Source organism: Limanda limanda, chromosome 13, assembly GCF_963576545.1.
Source record: "Limanda limanda chromosome 13, fLimLim1.1, whole genome shotgun sequence".
Lineage (NCBI taxonomy): Eukaryota > Metazoa > Chordata > Actinopteri > Pleuronectiformes > Pleuronectidae > Limanda > Limanda limanda.
In genome coordinates, this window is record NC_083648.1 from 408,559 (window position 1) to 435,759 (window position 27,201).

Sequence of the window (27,201 nt, forward strand, 5' to 3'; positions counted from 1 at the left end):
ACACACACAATAACACACGCATACACAATAAAACACACACACAATAACACACACACACAATGAAACACACACACACACATTAACACACGCACACACACACACACACATTAACACACACACACACATTAACACACGCACACACACACACACACACACATACACAATTACACACAAACAGACACACACACAATAACACACACACAATAACACATACACCTACACACAATTACACACAAACAGACACACACACAATAACACACACACAATAACACATACACCTACACACACATACACATAAATACTTACACAGACACACAAACCCTTACACGTACACACACTAAGACAAACAACTACACACACACACACACACACCTACACTTGATATACTACACTCCACTATACTGTTACTATACTTTACTCTTCGATGCTTTTATTATACTGTACTTTGATATTCTGCAGATTATATTATATTGTTATTAATCTGCATTAATTTTTGAGTTATGTGTTTTTTGTTGTTTCTCTACATGTTTGAGACATCTTAATAATTTAATATATGACATAAATCAGATTATTTACATCAGTGAATGTATCAGTAATACTACAACTAATAATATTATGACTAATAATAATATTAATTACCAACTTCAGTTTTCGTCCTGTGGTTTGTTGATGGTTGTGTCAGATGTGTCTCTTCATCATTTAGTGTGTATCACGGTGTGTGTGTGTCTGAGTGTGTGTTAGTGTGTGTGTACGTGTGTGTGTGTGTCAGACTGGAACAATATGGCGGCGCCAGCAGCAGCAGCATCGTTAGCATCGTTAGCCTCGTTAGCTCCGGGACCCGTGTGTGTGTGAATGTGACCCGGCAGGATGACCCTCTGTGCCCAGTACCTGAGGTAAGGTGTGACTCAGCAGGTGAAGTGTTTGGTGGCTAACGCTAAGCTAACAGGCTGGGGGACCACCCCCTCAGCGCTATGCTAGCAGCTAGCTCCTCATATCAACAAACACCAGGCGGTGCGTCGCGCGGCTCCTCGCACAGATCCCACCGGGTGTTCGGGTCCAGTCGCCCCGGTTCCGTGTCCCCTGGTGACCGTTGTCTTTAATCGGTTCTGAAGTTAATTCGTGTTTACCCGCCATTGACAGACTCGATGTGTTATTGCTAGCTAGCTTTAGCATGCTAGCATCTTTCTGCGCACGTCGGGTTAGCATCAGCGGGCAGATGTGTGTTCGTGTTGAAGCTGGTTCCGGTGAGTGATCAGCGGCTTGTGAGCGGATAACAGCCCGCTTCATGTGTCCCTCTGCCGGGCTGAGCCGGACCAGGACCCGGGGCTACCCAGCGGGGCCGGGGCCGGCTAACTGCTGGTTTGTTTGTGTGGCTGGTCACAGTCTGGATCCAGGTGATAGTCACAGCCCGGCAGCCACAGACCGGATCTGTTGAGTGTGTAAACGAAGTCATCAGGAAGTGTGTGTGTCTCTGTGTGTGTGTGTGTCTCTGTGTGTGTGTGTGTCTCTGTGTGTGTGTGTGTCTCTGTGTGTGTGTGTGTTTCTGTGTGTGTGTGTGTGTTTCTGTGTGTGTGTGTGTCTCTGTGTGTGTGTCTGTGTGTGTGTCTCTGTGTGTGTGTGTGTCTCTGTGTGTGTGTGTCTCTGTGTGTGTGTGTCTCTGTGTGTGTGTCTCTGTGTGTGTGTGTCTCTGTGTGTGTGTGTGTCTCTGTGTGTGTGTGTGTGTCTCTCTGTGTGTGTGTGTGTGTCTCTCTGTGTGTGTGTGTCTCTGTGTGTGTGTGTCTCTCTGTGTGTGTGTGTCTCTGTGTGTGTGTGTCTCTCTGTGTGTGTGTCTGTGTGCGTGTGTCTCTCTCTCTCTCTGTGTGTAACCCTCTCTCTCTTCTCTTACATGTAAACAGACAGGCTGAGGCCCTGAAGGCTGACATGACAGGTAAGATCACACGTCCTCACTACATGTCCCTGTCCTCAGGTGACCTGTCCTCACTACATGTCCCTGTCCTCACTACACGTCCCTTCTCACTACATGTCCCCGTCCTCACTACATGTCCCTGTCCTCAGGTGACCTGTCTTCACTACATGTCCCTGTCCTCACTACATGTCCCTGTCCTCACTACACGTACCTGTCCTCACTACATGTCCCTGTCCTCAGGTGACCTGTCCTCACTACATGTCCCTGTCCTCACTACATGTCCCTGTCCTCACTACATGTCCCTGTCCTCACTACATGTCCGTGTCCTCACTACATGCACCTGTCCTCACTACATGTCCCTGTCCTCAGGTGACCTGTCCTCACTACATGTCCCTGTCCTCACTACATGTCCCTGTCCTCACTACATGTCCCTGTCCTCACTACATGCACCTGTCCTCACTACATGTCCCTGTCCTCACTACACGTCCCTGTCCTCACTACACGTCCCTGTCCTCACCACACGTCCCTGTCCTCACTACACGCCCCTGTCCTCACTACACATCCCTGTCCTCACTACACGTCCCTGTCCTCACTACACGTCCCTGTCCTCACTACATGTCCCTGTCCTTACTACATGTCCCTGTCCTTACTACATGTCCCTGTCCTCACTACACGTCCCTGTCCTCACTACACGTCCCTGTCCTCACTACATGTCCCTGTCCTTACTACATGTCCCTGTTCTTTACTACACATCCCTGTCCTCACTACACGTCCCTCTCCTCACTACATGTCCCTGTCCTCCGTACATGTCCCTGTCCTCACTACATGTCCCTGTCCTCACTACATGTCCCTGTCCTCACTACATGTCCCTGTTCTTCACTACATGTCCCTGTCCTCACTACATGTCCCTGTTCTTTACTACACGTCCCTGTCCTCAATACATGTCCCTGTCCTCACTACATGTCCCTGTCCTCACTACATGTCCCTGTTCTTTACTACATGTCCCTGTTCTTTACTAAATGTCCCTGTCCTCACTACATGTCCCTGTCCTCACTACATGTCCCTGTCCTCACTACATGTCCCTGTCCTCACTACATGTCCCTGGTCTTTACTACACGTCCCTGTCCTCACTACATGTCCCTGTCCTCACTACATGTCCCTGTCCTCACTACATGTCCCTGTTCTTTACTACACGTCCCTGTCCTCACTACATGTCCCTGTCCTCACTACATGTCCCTGTCCTCACTACATGTCCCTGTCCTCACTACATGTCCCTGTTCTTTACTACACGTCCCTGTCCTCACTACATGTCCCTGTTCTTTACTACACGTCCCTGTCCTCACTACATGTCCCTGTCCTCACTACATGTCCCTGTCCTCACTACATGTCCCTGTTCTTTACTACACGTCCCTGTCCTCACTACATGTCCCTGTCCTCACTACATGTCCCTGTCCTCACTACATGTCCCTGTCCTCACTACATGTCCCTGTTCTTTACTACACGTCCCTGTCCTCACTACATGTCCCTGTCCTCACTACATGTCCCTGTCCTCACTACATGTCCCTGTTCTTTACTACACGTCCCTGTCCTCACTACATGTCCCTGTCCTCACTACATGTCCCTGTCCTCACTACATGTACCTGTCCTCACTACATGTCCCTGTCTTTACTACATGTCCCTGTCCTCACTACATGTCCCTGTCCTCACTACATGTCCCTGTCCTCACTACATGTCCCTGTTCTTTACTACACGTCCCTGTCCTCACTACATGTCCCTGTCCTCACTACATGTCCCTGTCCTCACTACATGTCCCTGTCCTCACTACATGTCCCTGTTCTTTACTACACGTCCCTGTCCTCACTACACGTCCCTGTCCTCACTACATGTCCCTGTCCTCACTACATGTCCCTGTCCTCACTACATGTCCCTGTTCTTTACTACACGTCCCTGTCCTCACTACATGTCCCTGTCCTCACTACATGTCCCTGTCCTCACTACATGTCCCTGTTCTTTACTACACGTCCCTGTCCTCACTACATGTCCCTGTCCTTACTATGTCCCTGTCCTCACTACATGTACCTGTCCTCACTACATGTCCCTGTCTTTACTACATGTCCCTGTCCTCACTACATGTCCCTGTCCTCACTACATGTCCCTGTCCTCACTACATGTCCCTGTTCTTTACTACACGTCCCTGTCCTCACTACATGTCCCTGTCCTCACTACATGTCCCTGTCCTCACTACATGTCCCTGTTCTTTACTACACGTCCCTGTCCTCACTACATGTCCCTGTCCTCACTACATGTCCCTGTTCTTTACTACACGTCCCTGTCCTCACTACATGTCCCTGTCCTCACTACATGTCCCTGTCCTCACTACATGTCCCTGTTCTTTACTACATGTCCCTGTTCTTTACTACATGTCCCTGTCCTCACTACACGTCCCTGTCCTCACTACATGTCCCTGTTCTTTACTACACGTCCCTGTCCTCACTACATGTCCCTGTCCTCACTACATGTCCCTGTCCTCACTACATGTCCCTGTTCTTTACTACATGTCCCTGTTCTTTACTAAATGTCCCTGTCCTCACTACATGTCCCTGTCCTCACTACATGTCCCTGTCCTCACTGCATGTCCCTGTCCTCACTACATGTCCCTGTCCTCACAACATGTCCCTGTCCTCACTACATGTCCCTGTCCTCACTACATGTCCCTGTTCTTTACTACATGTCCCTGTTCTTTACTACATGTCCCTGTCCTCACTACATGTCCCTGTCCTCACTACACGTCCCTGTCCTCACTACACGTCCCTGTCCTCACTACATGTCCCTGTCCTCACTACATGTCCCTGTTCTTTACTACATGTCCCTGTTCTTTACTACATGTCCCTGTCCTCACTACACGTCCCTGTCCTCACTACATGTCCCTGTTCTTTACTACACGTCCCTGTCCTCACTACATGTCCCTGTCCTCACTACATGTCCCTGTCCTCACTACATGTCCCTGTTCTTTACTACACGTCCCTGTCCTCACTACATGTCCCTGTCCTCACTACATGTCCCTGTCCTCACTACATGTCCCTGTCCTCACTACACGTCCCTGTCCTCACTACATGTCCCTGTCCTCACTACATGTCCCTGTCCTCACTACATGTCCCTGTCCTCACTACACGTCCCTGTCCTCACTACATGTCCCTGTCCTCACTACATGTCCCTGTCCTCACTACATGTCCCTGTTCTTTACTACATGTCCCTGTTCTTTACTACATGTCCCTGTCCTCACTACACGTCCCTGTCCTCACTACATGTCCCTGTTCTTTACTACATGTCCCTGTCCTCACTACATGTCCCTGTTCTTTACTACATGTCCCTGTTCTTTACTACATGTCCCTGTCCTCACTACACGTCCCTGTCCTCACTACATGTCCCTGTTCTTTACTACACGTCCCTGTCCTCACTACATGTCCCTGTCCTCACTACACGTCCCTGTCCTCACTACATGTCCCTGTTCTTTACTACATGTCCCTGTTCTTTACTACATGTCCCTGTCCTCACTACACGTCCCTGTCCTCACTACATGTCCCTGTTCTTTACTACACGTCCCTGTCCTCACTACATGTCCCTGTCCTCACTACATGTCCCTGTTCTTTACTACATGTCCCTGTTCTTTACTAAATGTCCCTGTCCTCACTACATGTCCCTGTCCTCACTGCATGTCCCTGTCCTCACTACATGTCCCTGTCCTCACAACATGTCCCTGTCCTCACTACATGTCCCTGTCCTCACTACATGTCCCTGTTCTTTACTACATGTCCCTGTTCTTTACTACATGTCCCTGTCCTCACTACACGTCCCTGTCCTCACTACATGTCCCTGTCCTCACTACATGTCCCTGTCCTCACTACATGTCCCTGGTCTTTACTACACGTCCCTGTCCTCACTACATGTCCCTGTCCTCACTACATGTCCCTGTCCTCACTACATGTCCCTGTTCTTTACTACACGTCCCTGTCCTCACTACATGTCCCTGTCCTCACTACATGTCCCTGTCCTCACTACATGTCCCTGTTCTTTACTACACGTCCCTGTCCTCACTACATGTCCCTGTCCTCACTACATGTCCCTGTCCTCACTACATGTCCCTGTCCTCACTACATGTCCCTGTTCTTTACTACACGTCCCTGTCCTCACTACATGTCCCTGTCCTCACTACATGTCCCTGTCCTCACTACATGTACCTGTCCTCACTACATGTCCCTGTCTTTACTACATGTCCCTGTCCTCACTACATGTCCCTGTCCTCACTACATGTCCCTGTCCTCACTACATGTCCCTGTTCTTTACTACACGTCCCTGTCCTCACTACATGTCCCTGTCCTCACTACATGTCCCTGTCCTCACTACATGTCCCTGTCCTCACTACATGTCCCTGTTCTTTACTACACGTCCCTGTCCTCACTACACGTCCCTGTCCTCACTACATGTCCCTGTCCTCACTACATGTCCCTGTCCTCACTACATGTCCCTGTTCTTTACTACACGTCCCTGTCCTCACTACATGTCCCTGTCCTCACTACATGTCCCTGTCCTCACTACATGTCCCTGTTCTTTACTACACGTCCCTGTCCTCACTACATGTCCCTGTCCTTACTATGTCCCTGTCCTCACTACATGTACCTGTCCTCACTACATGTCCCTGTCTTTACTACATGTCCCTGTCCTCACTACATGTCCCTGTCCTCACTACATGTCCCTGTCCTCACTACATGTCCCTGTTCTTTACTACACGTCCCTGTCCTCACTACATGTCCCTGTCCTCACTACATGTCCCTGTCCTCACTACATGTCCCTGTCCTCACTACATGTCCCTGTTCTTTACTACACGTCCCTGTCCTCACTACATGTCCCTGTCCTCACTACATGTCCCTGTTCTTTACTACACGTCCCTGTCCTCACTACATGTCCCTGTCCTCACTACATGTCCCTGTCCTCACTACATGTCCCTGTTCTTTACTACATGTCCCTGTTCTTTACTACATGTCCCTGTCCTCACTACACGTCCCTGTCCTCACTACATGTCCCTGTTCTTTACTACACGTCCCTGTCCTCACTACATGTCCCTGTCCTCACTACATGTCCCTGTCCTCACTACATGTCCCTGTTCTTTACTACATGTCCCTGTTCTTTACTAAATGTCCCTGTCCTCACTACATGTCCCTGTCCTCACTACATGTCCCTGTCCTCACTGCATGTCCCTGTCCTCACTACATGTCCCTGTCCTCACAACATGTCCCTGTCCTCACTACATGTCCCTGTCCTCACTACATGTCCCTGTTCTTTACTACATGTCCCTGTTCTTTACTACATGTCCCTGTCCTCACTACATGTCCCTGTCCTCACTACACGTCCCTGTCCTCACTACACGTCCCTGTCCTCACTACATGTCCCTGTCCTCACTACATGTCCCTGTTCTTTACTACATGTCCCTGTTCTTTACTACATGTCCCTGTCCTCACTACACGTCCCTGTCCTCACTACATGTCCCTGTTCTTTACTACACGTCCCTGTCCTCACTACATGTCCCTGTCCTCACTACATGTCCCTGTCCTCACTACATGTCCCTGTTCTTTACTACACGTCCCTGTCCTCACTACATGTCCCTGTCCTCACTACATGTCCCTGTCCTCACTACATGTCCCTGTCCTCACTACATGTCCCTGTCCTCACTACATGTCCCTGTCCTCCCTACACGTCCCTGTCCTCACTACACGTCCCTGTCCTCACTACATGTCCCTGTCCTCACTACATGTCCCTGTCCTCACTACATGTCCCTGTCCTCACTACACGTCCCTGTCCTCACTACATGTCCCTGTCCTCACTACATGTCCCTGTCCTCACTACATGTCCCTGTTCTTTACTACATGTCCCTGTTCTTTACTACATGTCCCTGTCCTCACTACACGTCCCTGTCCTCACTACATGTCCCTGTTCTTTACTACATGTCCCTGTCCTCACTACATGTCCCTGTTCTTTACTACATGTCCCTGTTCTTTACTACATGTCCCTGTCCTCACTACATGTCCCTGTCCTCACTACATGTCCCTGTTCTTTACTACACGTCCCTGTCCTCACTACATGTCCCTGTCCTCACTACATGTCCCTGTCCTCACTACACGTCCCTGTCCTCACTACACGTCCCTGTCCTCACTACATGTCCCTGTCCTCACTACACGTCCCTGTCCTCACTACATGTCCCTGTCCTCACTACATGTCCCTGTCCTCACTACATGTCCCTGTTCTTTACTACATGTCCCTGTTCTTTACTACATGTCCCTGTCCTCACTACACGTCCCTGTCCTCACTACATGTCCCTGTTCTTTACTACATGTCCCTGTCCTCACTACATGTCCCTGTTCTTTACTACATGTCCCTGTTCTTTACTACATGTCCCTGTCCTCACTACACGTCCCTGTCCTCACTACATGTCCCTGTTCTTTACTACACGTCCCTGTCCTCACTACATGTCCCTGTCCTCACTACACGTCCCTGTCCTCACTACATGTCCCTGTTCTTTACTACACGTCCCTGTCCTCACTACATGTCCCTGTCCTCACTACATGTCCCTGTCCTCACTACATGTCCCTGTCCTCACTACATGTCCCTGTCCTCACTACATGTCCCTGTTCTTTACTACATGTCCCTGTTCTTTACTACATGTCCCTGTCCTCACTACACGTCCCTGTCCTCACTACATGTCCCTGTTCTTTACTACACGTCCCTGTCCTCACTACATGTCCCTGTCCTCACTACATGTCCCTGTCCTCACTACATGTCCCTGTTCTTTACTACATGTCCCTGTTCTTTACTACATGTCCCTGTCCTCACTACACGTCCCTGTCCTCACTACATGTCCCTGTCCTCACTACATGTCCCTGTCCTCACTACATGTCCCTGGTCTTTACTACACGTCCCTGTCCTCACTACATGTCCCTGTCCTCACTACATGTCCCTGTCCTCACTACATGTCCCTGTTCTTTACTACACGTCCCTGTCCTCACTACATGTCCCTGTCCTCACTACATGTCCCTGTCCTCACTACATGTCCCTGTCCTCACTACATGTCCCTGTTCTTTACTACACGTCCCTGTCCTCACTACATGTCCCTGTCCTCACTACATGTCCCTGTCCTCACTACATGTCCCTGTTCTTTACTACACGTCCCTGTCCTCACTACATGTCCCTGTCCTCACTACATGTCCCTGCTTTACTACACGTCCCTGTCCTCACTACATGTCCCTGTCCTCACTACATGTCCCTGTCCTCACTACATGTCCCTGTTCTTTACTACACGTCCCTGTCCTCACTACATGTCCCTGTCCTCACTACATGTCCCTGTCCTCACTACATGTCCCTGTCCTCACTACATGTCCCTGTTCTTTACTACACGTCCCTGTCCTCACTACATGTCCCTGTCCTCACTACATGTCCCTGTCCTCACTACATGTCCCTGTTCTTTACTACACGTCCCTGTCCTCACTACATGTCCCTGTCCTCACTACATGTCCCTGTCCTCACTACATGTACCTGTCCTCACTACATGTCCCTGTCTTTACTACATGTCCCTGTCCTCACTACATGTCCCTGTCCTCACTACATGTCCCTGTCCTCACTACATGTCCCTGTTCTTTACTACACGTCCCTGTCCTCACTACATGTCCCTGTCCTCACTACATGTCCCTGTCCTCACTACATGTCCCTGTCCTCACTACATGTCCCTGTTCTTTACTACACGTCCCTGTCCTCACTACACGTCCCTGTCCTCACTACATGTCCCTGTCCTCACTACATGTCCCTGTCCTCACTACATGTCCCTGTTCTTTACTACACGTCCCTGTCCTCACTACATGTCCCTGTCCTCACTACATGTCCCTGTCCTCACTACATGTCCCTGTTCTTTACTACACGTCCCTGTCCTCACTACATGTCCCTGTCCTTACTATGTCCCTGTCCTCACTACATGTACCTGTCCTCACTACATGTCCCTGTCTTTACTACATGTCCCTGTCCTCACTACATGTCCCTGTCCTCACTACATGTCCCTGTCCTCACTACATGTCCCTGTTCTTTACTACACGTCCCTGTCCTCACTACATGTCCCTGTCCTCACTACATGTCCCTGTCCTCACTACATGTCCCTGTTCTTTACTACATGTCCCTGTTCTTTACTAAATGTCCCTGTCCTCACTACATGTCCCTGTCCTCACTACATGTCCCTGTCCTCACTGCATGTCCCTGTCCTCACTACATGTCCCTGTCCTCACAACATGTCCCTGTCCTCACTACATGTCCCTGTCCTCACTACATGTCCCTGTTCTTTACTACATGTCCCTGTTCTTTACTACATGTCCCTGTCCTCACTACATGTCCCTGTCCTCACTACACGTCCCTGTCCTCACTACACGTCCCTGTCCTCACTACATGTCCCTGTCCTCACTACATGTCCCTGTTCTTTACTACATGTCCCTGTTCTTTACTACATGTCCCTGTCCTCACTACACGTCCCTGTCCTCACTACATGTCCCTGTTCTTTACTACACGTCCCTGTCCTCACTACATGTCCCTGTCCTCACTACATGTCCCTGTCCTCACTACATGTCCCTGTTCTTTACTACACGTCCCTGTCCTCACTACATGTCCCTGTCCTCACTACATGTCCCTGTCCTCACTACATGTCCCTGTCCTCACTACATGTCCCTGTCCTCACTACACGTCCCTGTCCTCACTACATGTCCCTGTCCTCACTACATGTCCCTGTCCTCACTACATGTCCCTGTCCTCACTACACGTCCCTGTCCTCACTACATGTCCCTGTCCTCACTACATGTCCCTGTCCTCACTACATGTCCCTGTTCTTTACTACATGTCCCTGTTCTTTACTACATGTCCCTGTCCTCACTACACGTCCCTGTCCTCACTACATGTCCCTGTTCTTTACTACATGTCCCTGTCCTCACTACATGTCCCTGTTCTTTACTACATGTCCCTGTTCTTTACTACATGTCCCTGTCCTCACTACACGTCCCTGTCCTCACTACATGTCCCTGTTCTTTACTACACGTCCCTGTCCTCACTACATGTCCCTGTCCTCACTACACGTCCCTGTCCTCACTACATGTCCCTGTTCTTTACTACACGTCCCTGTCCTCACTACATGTCCCTGTCCTCACTACATGTCCCTGTCCTCACTACATGTCCCTGTCCTCACTACATGTCCCTGTCCTCACTACATGTCCCTGTTCTTTACTACATGTCCCTGTTCTTTACTACATGTCCCTGTCCTCACTACACGTCCCTGTCCTCACTACATGTCCCTGTTCTTTACTACACGTCCCTGTCCTCACTACATGTCCCTGTCCTCACTACATGTCCCTGTTCTTTACTACATGTCCCTGTTCTTTACTAAATGTCCCTGTCCTCACTACATGTCCCTGTCCTCACTGCATGTCCCTGTCCTCACTACATGTCCCTGTCCTCACAACATGTCCCTGTCCTCACTACATGTCCCTGTCCTCACTACATGTCCCTGTTCTTTACTACATGTCCCTGTTCTTTACTACATGTCCCTGTCCTCACTACACGTCCCTGTCCTCACTACATGTCCCTGTTCTTTACTACATGTCCCTGTCCTCACTACATGTCCCTGTTCTTTACTACATGTCCCTGTTCTTTACTACATGTCCCTGTCCTCACTACATGTCCCTGTCCTCACTACACGTCCCTGTCCTCACTACATGTCCCTGTCCTCACTACATGTCCCTGTCCTCACTACACGTCCCTGTCCTCACTACATGTCCCTGTCCTCACTACATGTCCCTGTCCTCACTAGGGATGTCACGAGAACCGATACTTACGATTCCTTTCGATACTAAGATAACAAAACACAGACGATGCCCAAGTTTTTGAAGCACCGTAGGCACCGTGAGCTTCGATGCCAGCAGCTGTTAGCAGCTTAGCATTAGCATCGGGGCTGCGCCAGTCGATGTTTACATTCAGAAAACCAAGACGGCAACTGCGGCTGCAGCGTTCGCCCCACCTCGACTTGTTGATAAAAAAGGCACAAAGAGTCGTGTATGGAAGTACTTTGCGTTTGACGCCGGGTTTACACCGAACACGGAAGCAAATCCGCCGCGCCGCGCTAATCCTTAGCGCGCCGGCACATGGTTGTTTACACCGGAAGCTGAAGCGGCGCATGGGAGTGGATGGGAGCCAGCTGTTATTTAAGGCTTGGTGCTGCGCTTACGAGTCGCTTTGGCGTCGCTTCAGCGTCCGGTGTAAACCCGGCGTGAGGCAGATGACCGTGGTATTATCATTTAATGCATAACGTGTATCACAACAAAGCGTCACTCACATGCGTCCGCAACTACCGTATAACCCTCAGTATATGCGCAGCGCAAGCACATTGAACTACCGTATATGACATTAACAACATCCAAAGAATGCACTTTTTTTTTACCGTGGTATCGAAATTGGCATCGAGAATCGTGTTATTTTACTGGTATTGGGACCGACTACTGAATTTTTGGTATCGTGACACCCCTAGTCCTCACCACGTTCCTCATCACGTTCCTCACCACGTTCCTCATCACGTTCCTCACCACACTGCTCCTCAGGTGTTCCTCACCATGTTCCTCCCACCTCTCTGCTCTTCTGTTGTGTAGATTCCAAGTTGGGGGCGGCCGAGGTGTGGACGTCCCGTCAGGCTCTGCAGGACCTGTACCAGAAAATGCTGGTGACTGACCTGGAGTACGCTCTGGACAAGAAGGCGGAGCAAGACCTGTAAGCAGCTCGGCCTCCACTCCCCCCCACACCCCAGAGAAACCTGCAGCTAGTTTACTCCTGTGTCTCCCTGGCGTCTCACTCCTGTGTCTCCCTGGCGTCTCACTCCTGTGTCTCCCTGGCGTCTCACTCCTGTGTCTCCCTGGCGTCTCACTCTTGTGTCTCCCTGGCGTCTCACTCCTGTGTCTCCCTGGCGTCTCACTCCTGTGTCTCCCTGGCGTCTCACTCCTGTGTCTCCCTGGCGTCTCACTCCTGTGTCTCCCTGGCGTCTCACTCCTGTGTCTCCCTGGCGTCTCACTCCTGTGTCTCCCTGGCGTCTCACTCCTGTGTCTCCCTGGCGTCTCACTCCTGTGTCTCCCTGCAGGTGGAATCATGCTTTTAAGAACCAGATCACCACCCTGCAGAGCCAGGCCAAGAACCGAGCCAACCCCAACCGCAGTGAGGTGCAGGCCAACCTGTCGCTGTTTCTGGAGGCAGCAAGTGGCTTCTACACACAGGTACGAGTCAGGTGGCCCTCAGAAGTCCATCCTACCCTGTGTCAACTACATGACCTTCACGTAACCTGGATTGAGTTTTCATGATTCTTTTAGACTTTAGAATATAATCTATCTCTGTAGTGTTTGAACGTGCTGCTCAGAACAAGAACTCTGCTGGAAGATACTTCAGAATGATAACAATCAGGAGTTAATTTTAACTGGGCGGGACTAAAATGCAGATGAACTTGTAACAGCTCCAGAGGAAGAACTCATGTTTCCTCTGAAAATGAGCTTCTACCTCCTTCAGCTCTCAAAGCTCCGTAGACTTCAGGATTTAAGAGTCTTTCACACCTTGTTTGGTTCAGAAGTTGGTTTGTGTTTGACGCCTGCTCTTCCTCCGGTGTCTCAGTTGCTGCAGGAGCTGTGCAATGTGTTTAACGTGGACCTGCCGTGTCGCGTCAAATCCTCTCAGCTCGGCATCATCAGCAATCCACAGAGCAGCAGCAGCAGCATGGTCAGCCCGCAGCCCAGCTCCTGCTCCTACATCTGCCAGCACTGCCTCGTCCACCTCGGAGACATCGGTGAGAAGCCTCCACACTTTGTCCTTAAAAGGTTCGAACGCTCTCTGAGCTCCAGGTCGACACGTTCCATCCACCAGCCAACGTGTGTGTATCAGCCAACGTGTGTGTATCAGCCAACGTGTGTGTATCAGCCAACGTGTGTGTATCAGCCAACGTGTGTGTATCAGCCAACGTGTGTGTATCAGCCAACGTGTGTGTATCAGCCAACGTCATACACAGGGTTAGTAACTAGGGATGGGCATTCGATTAAGACAATCGACGAATCACTATTTATAGACTGTTAAAATGCAGTGAAAATAGAAAAAACGCCGCGTGTTTCCTCATTGAGATCTTTATTACAAGATGAACAACTCTTGTGGCAGATAAACGGGATCGTTCAATAGTTACACTTGTAAATAAGCTCTGCTGTACTCTTCAGCCGCGCTGAGAGCAGCTAGCCGCTGAGAGCTAGCTGGACTCCGCCGCCCTCGACCTCTTACTCCGGCCGTTGTCACGTCCTCACTCCAAGAACTCCTCAACCAGACCCGGCCCTGTCCTGGTCCGAAGGGGCTAGCGTCCGGAGCTAGCCTCCGCTAGCTCCGGATGCTAGCTGCGGAGCTCGGTTTCATGTCCGCACGCGGACCCTCAGTCTACGGGAAAGGGAACCCGTACAGACCCGGGTCTGGGTGAGGTTCCGGGATTGATGACATGACAACAACCGGACTGAGACGTCGAGAACCGTCAGATCCATCTAGCTCCCAGCGGCTAGCTGCGGGTCTTTCAGCGGGGCTTGTAGAGTAGAGCTCCGGACTGCTTCCTACAGCTGCTAACATCCTGTGCTGCGTTCAGGCAACTCGGGTATTCTGACCTCCTACTCATGCGCTCATGGAGACGTATAGCTTCGCAGTGTTGGCAGTGAACGCAACAGAATTTCGTCGAAGACAAAATAATGTCATCGATGAAATTCTTTATGATCAATTAATCGATCGTCGATTAATTATGCCCATCCCTATTAGTAACATACAGCGGGTAAATAGGTTATAAAAGTTAATGTCCAAGTGTCAGAATCAGGAAGTTAAATGGTACGGGAACATCTCTAGTTGTATGTGAATCAGATTCATTTTCTGTCAATCAACTGCTCTGATATTGAACGTGACAGATTCTTCTATCAAGTCCTTTATAGAAACAATCTTCCACTAGGCTGATAATAAACACTCCGGTGTCATGTTTACATTTAGTGTTTCTGTGTTTCAGCCCGTTACCGTAACCAGACCAGCCAGGCGGAGTCGTACTACCGACACGCAGCTCAGCTGGTTCCATCCAACGGTGAGTCGCTGCCTCTGTCCTCAAGCTGCCCCCCCCTCCTTCTAGTGCTCTGTGCCCTAACCCTAAGCTAGGCTTAAGGCTCCTACCGTCTTATTGGACACACTGAGGAGGTGGGCGGGCTCATCTGAAACCCTCCCTCCAGTGTCTTCCTCTTGTCCGGGGTCTGGTCCCTGAAGAGGTGTTTCAGACGTCCCTCTCCCCAGCAACAGTTTCCCAGCTCGCTGGTGGATCCTGAGGCGTTCCCAGGCCTGATGGGATGTGTAGACCCCCCACTGAGTTCTGGATCTACTCGGTGGTCTCCTCCTGGTTCAGGGTGGCCAGTGACCTCCAATGGTCACTGAGTTGGTCATGAGTTGTGATAAATATACAAATGCTTAAGAATACAGTGTTATAGGCTTTCTGCTTTGGTTTCAGTGCTGTAGACCCCTTCAGAGAATGGTCTGTGCCGACACTGACAACAAATGAAACGAATCATTTCCATTCCATCAACATGGTTTTATTGTTTCAAGTAATTACTGAGCTGGCTTCGGTCATCGGTTCTGCACAAAGTCAGACCTGTTCTGAAAGATGACATGTGAATGTTTCTGGAGCTTGAAGCAGGTTTTCATCAGCGGCCATGTTTGTAGTGAAGTGAAGCTGCTTGTTGTCTGCTGCAGGTCAGCCCTACAACCAGCTGGCCATCCTGGCCTCTTCTAAAGGAGACCACCTCACCACCATCTTCTACTACTGCCGCAGTATCGCAGTCAAGTTCCCCTTCCCAGCAGCCTCCACCAACCTGCAGAAGGCCCTGTCCAAGGCCCTGGAGAGGTATACACACACACACACAGACACACACACAGACTAGGGGTGTCACGATACCAAAAATTCAGTAGTCGGTGCCAATACCAGTAAAATTACACGATTCTCGATGCCAATTTCGATACCACGGTCAAAAAAATTCCATTCTTTGGATGTTGTTAATGTCATATACGGTAGTTCAATGTGCTTGCGCATATACTGTGGGTTATACGGTAGTTGCGGACGCATGTGAGTGACGCTTTGTTGTGAGACACGTTATGCATTAAATGATAATACCACGGTCATCTGCCTCACGCCGGGTTTACACCAGACGCTGAAGCGACGCCAAAGCCTTAAATAACAGCTGGCTCCCATCCCCTCCCATGACGCTTCAGCGTCCGGTGTAAACAACCAAGCACCGCCGCGCTAGGGATTAGCGCGGCGCTTGGTTAACGCAAAGTACTCCCATACACGACTCTTTGTGCCTTTTTTATCAACAAGTCGAGGTGGGGCGAACGCTGCAGCCGCAGTTGCCGTCTTGGTTTTCTGAATGTAAACATCGACTGGCGCAGCACCGATGCTAATGCTAAGCTGCTAACAGCTGCTGGCATCGAAGCTCACGGTGCCTACGGTGCTTCAAAAAATGGGCATCGTCTGTGTTTTGTTATCTTAGTATCGAAACGTATCGTAAGTATCGGTTCTCGTGACATCCCTAACACAGACACACACACACACACACACACACACACACACACAGACACACACACACACACACACACAGACACACACACACACTGGCCGACGAGGACCTGAACCCAGCCCGAAACGTCTCGGATGTTTTCTCTTCTTTGTCTCTGTAGTCGTGAAGAGGGGAAAACCAAGTGGAGTGTGTCCGATTTCATCAAGGCCTTCATCAAGTTCCACGGCCATGTCTACCTGAGTAAGAGTCTGGACAAGGTGGACGCTCTGAGGGGGAAACTGGAGGAGCAGTTTCAGGTAATGATGCCGACACTGAGGTTTGTGTCATCCTGTAACTTTACTGTGAATCACTCTGAGCGACGGATCCAACAAAACATGACATCAAGTTGGATGAAAACCAACTCACATTTATGAATGAAACCATAAAACGTCTCTGTTGTGATTTATCAGTGAAGCTAACAGTGGTATTTACAGGACGATATTGTTCAGTGCATCATTCTGATTTCCTAATGGTTAGTCGGGTTTAAGCAGCATTTGCTTTGTCACATGGTTGTTCTACATTTGTGACTAGGGGTGCAACGATTAGTCGACGTCGTCTACAAAAATCAATGACAAAAATAGTCGCCGACGAATTTACTCATCGAAGAATCGTTGGTGACGTCATAGCGCGTGTTTCTCGTGCCGCGCAGCGGAACTAAAGGTTGTTTTACCGGAGGTGGAGTGAGCCATCTCGCTCCCTTCCTATCTCTGAAAGAGAACTTCACTCTTAACATGGCCCGAGAAAAACTACCTGCAATATCTGCACAGCGGACCTGCTCTCCATGGAAGCATGACATGCGGGTGTGAGGAGGAGGAGTCACGGTTGACATCATAACGGAGACGATGCGGACTCACCTCGGTAAGATAGCCCGTTAGCTAGCTTGCTATATACCTGCGCGCAGGATTCTAGAATCCAGTACAACAATATGGTTTAAACTTTTTTTTAACGAGTTTAAAAGCGAAATATTATCCTATTGCCTGACAAACTTTTTTTAATCACAATTATTTAGTCCGAAGAAGACTGTAGTTTAGTTTGTTGTTTTAATAATGTTATTTTCCCTGTCATTTTTTGTTAACACGAATAATGGATACTTGATTTTGAATTTATTTTTAGTATCAGCACTCGGCCTGTTCTTGGTTCACAGTAAAAAGGGAAACTTAAATTTAAATTATTTTTTTTATTAGCACTTTGCCTGTCCTTGGTTTTAAATGGACAAAAACTAGATTTGTCTTTGCTTTTGTGTCAACAGTACCCTTATATGCAGCAAAGTTTATTAAAAGACTTTTTTTTTAATGAAGTATCGATCTTTATTGTCTTTATTTTCAGTCATCACATGCCTCGAACAACCTCGAGCTAAATTTAAAAGCTGCTTGCTAAATAATAGCAATTGAGAATTTGTGTCATTCATAATCCGATTAGTCGATTAATAGTTTCAATAATCGGTGACTAATCGACTATCAGAATAGTCGTTAGTTGCAGCCCTATTTGTGACAACAACAAAAAAGCTGTGACTATGGAGGCAACCAATCAAATCAGGGTGATATGAAAGAGAAGCAGGATAGTTAGCATCGGCATCAAGCATCAGTCACACCTTCCGTCAGGTGTTCACATGTGGGTCCACACACACACACACACACACAAGTGCACGAACACGCTGTTGTGGTCATCCTGAAGCACTAAAGTCAGAGATGCCTGCCTAACATGAGAGAAAGAATCTATGGGAGAAAAAACACAAAGTTAGTGACATGTAGATAAATGAGGCAGAGAGAGAAGTTGTCAGTGTGGAAAAGTCACCTGGCTTGTGTCTGTGTTTGTGTGTCTGTGTGTGCAGCGGCTGATCCTGCAGAAAGCCTTCAGTTCTCAGCAGCTGGTCCACATCACAGTCATCAACCTGTTTGAGCTCCACCACCTCAGGGACCTGACGGGGGACGGCAGCGAGCCGGCCTTCAGCAGCGAGCAGCAGATCGGCTGGTTCCAGCTGCTCGGACTCTTCAGTAAGAATCACTCTGTCAGAACGCTGCTCCTTCTGAATCCGATCGATTGGGCGCTTCCTGGTGTCTGATGTCACTTCCTGTGTCCTCAGTGTCCTTCCTGGGCGTCATGTGCAGCCGTGTTCTGCTCAACAAGACCAGGGGGGAGGACATCATGGGGGAGTGTCCTCTGCCGGCCATCAAAGTTTCCCTGGACTGGCTCAAGCTGAGACCCAGCGTCTTCCACGATGCTGCAGTGGACCAGAGGCAGCAGTAAGTCACCAGCACGGAGGAGGTGGAACCTTTGTCTTCTCTGTGGTTTGATCCATTCTGTGCTGAAGCTTGATCTGGTCTTCCTCCTCCTGTCCCTCAGTGTTTGGCCCTGGCTCGTCTCCATCCTCAACAGTTTCCAGCCCCAAGAGTACGACGTGTCCTGTTCCTTAGGTAGGACACCGGCTGCTGATCCCTACAGACCAACAGGTGTTGATCGGGTTCTTGATGGAGTTCACTGATCGACGGGTTTTTGTCCATGTTGGTGGATATAAGGCTGTTATATCAGTTCCCTCTTCTCCACTCACGTGTCAGTCTCTCACTCACACATAAGGACAGGACACCGGTCACAGCTGCGGCAGCTTCCATACAAACGACCATACGTCTTTACATAAATACAATCAACACCCAGGAAAATCAGGTTTCAAATTTGCTCCCTGGGGTGAATGAATGTGATAAAACAGAATTTGTACCTGAGTGTCAACATGTTTCCTTTTGAATGAGAGACTCTCAGATGTGGTCCCTGAAGGTGTGTTTGTTTTCTCCACAGTCACACCCCTGCCAGAGGAGTTTGAGCTGCAGGGTTTCTTGGCTCTCCGGCCGGCTTTGAGGTACAGAGTCGCCTCCGTCTTTGAGTGAGAGAGTTTGGTCGCTCTGTGTCTGAGCTGACTTCTGTTTCTGTTTCAGGTCTCTGGACTTCACCAAAGGTCACCAGGGAATCCTGGTGGACCGAGACGGGCCGCCGGTCACCACTCGCCACCAGAGACTCATCAGTCTGGGTAAATGGGTGGCAGACAACCAGCCAGGGTGAGTGTTGGTGTGTGGCTGCATCTGACAGCGAGAACCCAGAGAACCCAGAGAACCCAGAGAACCCAGAGAACCCAGAGAACCCAGAGAACCCAGAGAACCCAGCAGGTCGCGCTCTGCAGTCAGCTTGTGACGCTCTTCATTAACAAAGCAGAACGCACACCAGAGGGAAGCTCAGCAAAATCACGTTTATGAACAGAAACGCAAACAAAGAGAATCGAATTTTCTTTCTCTTAGTTGGTTAATAATACAAACAGCGAGTTGCTACTGTTTCATGATGGTTCTCATGTCTCCGCGCTGGCGACACCCAGTGGTTGGAGGCATTATGTGTTCATGTTGTCCCTCCGTCACATTCTTGTGAACACAGTGCCCCCAGAAGGCCAGGAGGGCGTTTCTTCAAAATGGGTTCAATCATTCATTTAGACTCATGGATTAAAAGATTTGATTTGGGTCAAAGGTCACAGTCAGGAGCGTGTGTGAACCTGTAACTGGTAAACAGTGGAATAGACCACAGGACAGTGATTCTAGTTTTCAAACCTGATGTCAAACTTCTCGTCACTGTTGCAGTTTTTCATATTTTCTTTTACATGTTATTTTAAACTGATCACATGACGACTCTGCGTTACTGAAGGTGTGACCATGAAAGTTATGAAGAGAAGGAGACAATGAAGTAAAGGTTTGACCTCAGCAGGTTCTCTCTGTCTCCTCCACAGGCTGATTCAGTGCAAAGTGAGTGAGGACGGTCTCCTCCTCTTCATCACTGACATTCCAGAGCAGGCCATCGAGGAGCCGCAGGAGAGGGAGGCACCGGTGCTGCAGGACTCGTCAAACGGCGAACAACTGCCTAACGACGTTGGAAACTCTGGCCTGAAGTCGGTGCTGTCGGCAGGGAAGACGCAGAGCTCATGGCCTGACGGTGGTGACAGACCCGTCGTCACCTTCAAGGAGAACATCAAACCCCGAGAGCAGAGCCGCGAGATGATGCGGAACCCTCAGAAGGACGGCGGCAAAGAGCGCAGAGACGTGGGTAAAGGCAACGGGGCTGCTGGGAAAGGAGAGCTGAAGAGGGACGGGAAGAGGAAGAGCGAGCCCAAGAAAACTGGCCACGAGAAAACGACTGAGGCCGTGAAACAGGTAAAGAAGCATGTAGAGAAACATGTAGAGGAGCAGGTAGAGGAGCGGGTAGAGGAGCGGGTAGAGGAGCGGGTAGAGAAGCAGGTAGAGAAACATGTAGAGAAGCAGGTAGAGGAGCGGGTAGAGAAGCAGGTAGAGGAGCGGGTAGAGGAGTGGGTAGAGAAACGGGTAGAGGAGCGGGTAGAGAAACGGGTAGAGGAGCGGGTAGAGGAGCGGGTAGAGGAGCGGGTAGAGAAGAGAGTAGAGGAGCAGGTAGAGGAGCAGGTAGAGGAGCGGGTAGAGGAGTGGGTAGAGGAGTGGGTAGAGAAACGGGTAGAGGAGTGGGTAGAGAAACGGGTAGAGGAGCGGGTAGAGAAACGGGTAGAGGAGCAGGTAGAGGAGCAGGTAGAGGAGCGGGTAGAGGAGTGGGTAGAGGAGTGGGTAGAGAAACGGGTAGAGGAGCAGGTAGAGGAGCGGGTAGAGAAACGGGTAGAGGAGCAGGTAGAGGAGCAGGTAGAGAAGAGGGTAGAGAAGAGAGTAGAGGAGCAGGTAGAGGAGCGGGTAGATGAGCGGGTAAAGGAGCAGGTAGAGGAGCAGGTAGAGGAGTGGGTAGAGGAGCATGTAGAGGAGCAGGTAGAGGAGCGGGTAGAGGAGTGGGTAGAGAAACGGGTAGAGGAGCAGGTAGAGGAGCGGGTAGATGAGCGGGTAAAGGAGCAGGTAGAGGAGCAGGTAGAGAAACGGGTAGAGGAGCGGGTAGAGAAACGGGTAGAGGTGCGGGTAGAGGAGCGGGTAGAGGAGCGGGTAGAGAAGAGGGTAGAGAAGAGAGTAGAGGAGCAGGTAGAGGAGCAGGTAGAGGAGCGGGTAGAGGAGCGGGTAGATGAGCGGGTAAAGGAGCATGTAGAGAAACGGGTAAAGGAGTGGGTAGAGGAGCATGTAGAGGAGCAGGTAGTGAAGCAGGTAGAGGAGCGGGTAGAGAAGCAGGTAGAGAAACGGGTAGAGGAGCATGTAGAGGAGCGGGTAGAGAAACGGGTAGAGGAGCATGTAGAGAAGCAGGTAGAGAAGCAGTTAGAGAAACGGGTAGAGGAGCAGGTAGAGAAACGGGTAGAGTCGCAGGTAGAGGAGCAGGTAGAGGAGCGGGTAGAGAAGCAGGTAGAGAAACGGGTAGAGGAGCATGTAGAGGAGCGGGTAGAGAAGCAGGTAGAGAAGCAGGTAGAGGAGCGGGTAGAGGAGCGGGTAGATGAGCGGGTAAAGGAGCAGGTAGAGAAACGGGTAAAGGAGTGGGTAGAGGAGCATGTAGAGGAGCAGGTAGTGAAGCAGGTAGAGAAGCAGGTAGAGAAGCAGGTAGAGAAACGGGTAGAGGAGTGGGTAGAGGAGCATGTAGAGGAGCGGGTAGAGGAGCGGGTAGAGGAGCATGTAGAGGAGCAGGTAGTGAAGCAGGTAGAGGAGCATGTAGAGGAGCAGGTAGTGAAGCAGGTAGAGGAGCGGGTAGAGAAGCAGGTAGAGAAACGGGTAGAGGAGCATGTAGAGGAGCGGGTAGAGGAGCAACCGCTCCAGCTTCATCCTGAGCGGCTCGGCAGCACCTGACGTGTTTGACTCGTTTCCTGTGTCTCAGGTGAAGGCTCAGACGGAGCTGAGGAAGACTCCGGTGTCCGAGGTGAAGAAGACTCCTGTCACTCAAACTCAGACCACCTGCTCCTCCCAGTTCATCCCCATCCACCACCCTGGAGCCTTCCCCCCCCTGCCCAGCAGACCCGGTATACATACCCAATATATTCTGTATTATTATTCATATGCAATTTATTCTTCATGTTTTGTAAATCACTTTGGATAAAAGCTGAATGATGTGTTATGATCTTCAGAAATTGGTGAGATCAATTCATTTTATTTTCTCTCGTCAGCGACAATAGAAAAGTTGGTGTCATTTCTGCTCCTGCTTGGTTCCTCTGCAGGTTTCCCGCCCTCAGCCTACGTGATGCCTCCTCCGGTGGCCTTCCCGGGGCTCCAGGTGAATCCGGGCTTCACCTTCTCCACCGGCGTGCCGGGGCCGTTCCTCCAGACGGCTGCTCACACTCAGGCTGGCACACAGGTTCAGGCCGGAAAGCAGTCCCACATTCCCTACAGTCAGCAGAGGCCCTCCGGTCCAGGGCCGGGTCAGGGTCCCGGGTCCATGAACCAGAGCCCCTCCCAGGGTCAGCAGCCCCTGTGCCAGCCGCCCTCCCAGCATGCTTTGCAGCAGTCTGTCCAGCTGCAGGTGCAGACGATGAGCCAGCAGCAGCAGTCTCCCACCAGACCGGTCCAGCAGGTCGGGATCGGGAAGAGTCCGCCTCACCTCCCAGGACTGCACCAGGTCAGCTCACTAAACACAAAACAACTTCCTGTTTCCACCTCACAGTGTCAACCCAGCACAGAGAGTGTGTGTTTGTTCATGTGTGTGTTTGTTCATGTGTGTGTGTTGCATCTCTTTAATATATTCAAACCTTTCTAAACACAGACTGACCTCTAGTGGTGATAAGTAGACAGAGCACCTGACCCTGGTTGTGTCTGGTCTCAGTTCATGCAGGTCCAGGACCAGCCGGCTCAGATATGGAACCAGGCACAGGCGGCGCTGCAGAAGATGAATCCCATGATGTCCATGAAGCAGCAGCCGTCCCAGACGTTCTTCATGGCGTCTCCGGATCCTCTCAAACTGTACGAGCACCAGCTGCAGCCTCAGCTGTCCAACATGGACAAGAAGATCAAGTTCCCCGACGCCAAGATGCAGGACTTCTACTGGGAGCCGTCCTACAGGATGGGCGACGGCCTTGCTGTGATGGCAGACAGGATGAAGAGGCCCCCCCCGGGTGGGATCTGCTCAGAGCAGGACGGCTCCACCGGGGGCCGGCCCCCCTTCGAGGTGAGCAGCTCTCTGGGACCTGGTTGGAGGAGGAGGTCCGGTCCTGATGCTTTTCTGTCTCTATGCTGACCTCTGTAATTTCCTTCTTTTCACCTCTGTCTCACTCACTTGCCTTTCTTCACCTCCACTTTCCTTGTTCTTCTTCCTCTCCTTCTCCTCTTCCTCTCACCAGGACAAGAGCTCGCCTCTCCTGCCTCCTGACCTGTTAAAATCTCTAGCAGATTTTGAGGAGGAGGAGGAGCTCGTCTTTTCTAAGCCTCCTGATTTCTTCCAGGCCTTGGCTGCTCCTCTTAGTTCTGCTCCTGGACCAAACATGTTTGTATGTACCCGACCCTCTCAGTCCCAAGCGGCTCTATAGAGCCACACTCTGCTCATCAGTCTCCAGCTGCTCACTTCTTAGCCAGTATTCCTAATCTATGAGATCATGTGACCTCGTCTCATGTGTCAAACTGCAGCGTCACTAACGTCTCCTCAGAACAACCAGGGCTTTTAATGTTAAACAGCTGTGAACCTCAGACCGTCACAGGTTAGACTCCGCCTCTCTTATCATGTCTGTCCCTCGTCTCTGCAGATGTCCAACCAGACCAGGATGGAGAGCGGCCCCGAGGGCGTCAGCCAATCATCTTCTCTTCTGCCCATCTCTGGTTTCCCCATGCAGGTGAGACCAAAGAGACATGACGCATGGGTGCAGGGGGCAGGTGTAGGTGGGCGTGTCCTCGAGCTCTCAGTCAGGCTCCAGTTTTAGTCATGTTTCTAAAATTCAAGATGGCGCTGGAGTTCAGGTTAAACTGAGGCTGACGAGGGGACGTCATGTCACATGCTGCACGGTGGACCGAACAGTGGACCACCCGGTGGAGTGGACCACCCGGTGGAGTGGACCACCGGGTGGACCACGCGGTGGAGTGGACCGAACGGTGGAGTGGACCACCGGGTGGACCACGCGGTGGACGACTGCTCCTGAATGTTCACAGAGAAACGGCTGCTAAGTGATGAGGAGGGTCTACCTCGTTGCATTATGGAAAATGTAGGCTCCAGTAGGGTTGCAAACTTTCCATGGGAAGTTTAGCTCGGGAATTTTGGGAATTTTGAGCATATAGTCAAGTGCCCAAAGTTTCCTCAGGGCTCAAATCAGCCTATGACATAACAAAATGTTTATATTTATGTCTGTATATGACAAGGTAAATACAGTTAGTATAAATTACCCACAACATTTCCAGTTTATTCCCGTTAATTCCCGTTAATTCCCATGGAAAGTTTCCAACTTTGAATATTCCTGGAATTTTGCAACCCTAGGCTCCAGTGTTGTTGGTGTTTGGTTCTTGCACAGATGTGGATCATTGTGTTTCAAACTGATCTCTGTAGGTTTGAATAACAACTTTAAAGCACATGAGTGGCACTGAGTGTGGCAGTATCCCAGTTCATCCAGCAGAGGGCAGAGTAGATGAGATGTTAATATGAGAAACTGCAGCATCGTCACTTAATCAGTTAATTCACAAACAGAGATTTGATTAATATCAGCCGCTCCTGTTTCTGTCCTCATGTGATCAGGAGTACAACCAGAACAGCATCTTCAGCCAGGCGTACGGCAAGACGCTGCCGCCCAGCGCCAAGGCCGACGCTCCCATGATGCACCAGGAGCCGTCCCTCTACTCCCTGTTCGAGGGGACGCCGTGGTCCCCCTCCCTCCCTGCCAGCTCAGGTACGTCTCAGCTGCAGAGACTCAAATTTAGACGAAGACTTTGATGGACCCGTCTCTGATGGAAGCTGTTTTCTCATTGGCAGACCACTCCACCCCGGCCAGCCAATCCCCTCACTCCTCCAACCCCAGCAGCCTGCCGTCCTCCCCCCCCACACACAACCACGGAGCTATGCCCTTCTCTAACTTCGGGCCGATCGGCACTCCGGACAGCCGCGACCGCCGGGTGGTGGACCGCTGGAAGGCCGACAAGACCGGTGAGGGGGGGCGGGGTCTCGAGCTAGAAAACACAGATGAAACATAACGACGAGTTTTTATAAAGGAAGTTTGTCTCGTTGTTTTCCAGGAGCCGTCAGCGGCTTCGGTCTGGACTACCTCCCGGCTGCGGCGTCCTCCGCAGCGTCCGACACCAGCTGGCACCAGGGCGGGCCGAGCGGCAGCTCCTGGACCAATCAGGAGTCTCCAATGGAGGAGTCGTCTTCCACCGTGCTGCTCGACAGCCTCAAGGTCGCTGGCTAATGACAACGTCATGTGACTAACAGCTGATGCAGTTTGATCTAAATCAATACTTCCTAAACTTTATTGTCTTTGTTATTAACGTTTTAAATTGACTCAACTTGAGTTTCAGACTTTACAAAGCTTGACGTGTTCTCACGTGTGGACGACACATGTCGTCCACACGCTGTCCACACGTGTCGTCCACACGTGTTCTCACGTGTGGACGACACGTGTCCGCTGCTTCAGGTCCATGATGCTGTTCTCTCTCTGCAGTCCATCTGGTCCAGCTCCATGATGCAGCCGGGCCCGTCGGCGCTGGAGCAGCTCCTCCTGCAGCAGAAGCAGAAGCAGCAGCGAGGTCACGGCGCCATGAACCCGCCTCACTGAACGCCAGCCGGGCGGCGCTTTGAGTCCGGATGTAAGAACCACCACCGCCAGGAGAAACGTGAGGAGAGAAACACGACAGTTTGACGAAGACCAGCTCCGACTTAAATGGGAAATTAAACCGGTGAGAAACGGTGGAGGTCGGGGAGCTGACACGCCCCCCCGACGAGGCTGACACACACCCCCCCCACCCCCTCAGCCGTCGAGGAGCGGTGACCCCCCCTCCTGGATCGGAGGGCGCGGGATCTCTTCAACCATGGCGCCACACGCCACTGCCGGGTTTCCTTCAACCCGCGGGAATCTGAACATTGAGGAACACCGCCCCCCCCCCCACCACCACTGCCTCCGTAGAACTGCTGTCTCCACCAGGATGTCTCCACCAGGACGTCTCCACCAGGATGTCTCCACCAGGATGTCTCCACCAGGATGTCTCCACCAGGATGTCTCCACCAGGACGTCTCCACCAGGACGTCTCCACCAGGACGTCTCCACCAGGACGTCTCCACCAGGATGTCTCCACCAGGACGTCTCCACCAGGACGTCTCCACCAGGGTTTCCACCAGGATGTCTCCACCAGGATGTCTCCACCTGGACGTCTCCACCAGGATGTCTCCACCTGGATGTCTCCACCTGGTCGTCTGCTCGGTCCTGACGGCGCCCGTCTTTAGCGTCTCGGAGAGCGAGGACGGTGTGGTGGTCCGGTTCGGGGGGGGCGGGGGGGGGGGGTCAGGTGAAGCAGCGGGAGACAAAATAACAGACTGGACTTTCTGCTTCCTCTGTTCATTTTCATTGCTGTGGAGGAGGAAGAGGAGGAAGAGGAGGAGGGTTCTCTGCAGCTGATTGGTCGAATGAAGGAAGGAAGAGGGTTACAGCTATATAAATATATAAATAAGTATATATTGCCATAGTTGGACTTTAAACGGGTCTCGTCTCGTGGCCGTGTTGTGAGG

The 27,201-nt window shown here is 50.9% G+C and overlaps 2 protein-coding genes across 3 annotated transcripts; both read left to right on the forward strand.

The window, feature by feature from the left end:
• Positions 1-762: 762 nt before the first annotated feature.
• Positions 763-26,806, forward strand: smg7 (SMG7 nonsense mediated mRNA decay factor). 2 transcript variants are annotated; one of them, XM_061084105.1, is made up of 22 exons: positions 763-893; positions 1,896-1,927; positions 12,625-12,742; positions 13,107-13,239; positions 13,628-13,799; positions 15,033-15,104; positions 15,761-15,911; positions 16,742-16,877; positions 18,452-18,614; positions 18,704-18,863; positions 18,964-19,070; positions 19,411-19,471; positions 19,548-19,667; positions 20,381-20,801; positions 22,393-22,534; positions 22,730-23,127; positions 23,332-23,673; positions 24,245-24,331; positions 25,222-25,372; positions 25,456-25,626; positions 25,716-25,876; positions 26,141-26,806. In XM_061084105.1, the coding sequence occupies exons 1-22, from the start codon at positions 868-870 to the stop codon at positions 26,252-26,254; spliced, it is 3,438 nt and encodes a 1,145-aa protein (XP_060940088.1). In that variant the 5' UTR covers positions 763-867; the 3' UTR covers positions 26,255-26,806. The 2 variants fall into 2 exon arrangements, with proteins under 2 accessions (XP_060940088.1, XP_060940089.1); XM_061084106.1 differs by having other exon boundaries at positions 18,964-19,034.
• On the forward strand, positions 21,453-22,364 carry LOC133017654 (ring-infected erythrocyte surface antigen-like; the record flags this gene model as incomplete). Its single annotated transcript, XM_061083794.1, has 1 exon — positions 21,453-22,364. A coding segment is annotated over one exon (912 nt), but the record flags the coding sequence as incomplete, so codon positions are not given.
• Positions 26,807-27,201: the final 395 nt, after the last annotated feature.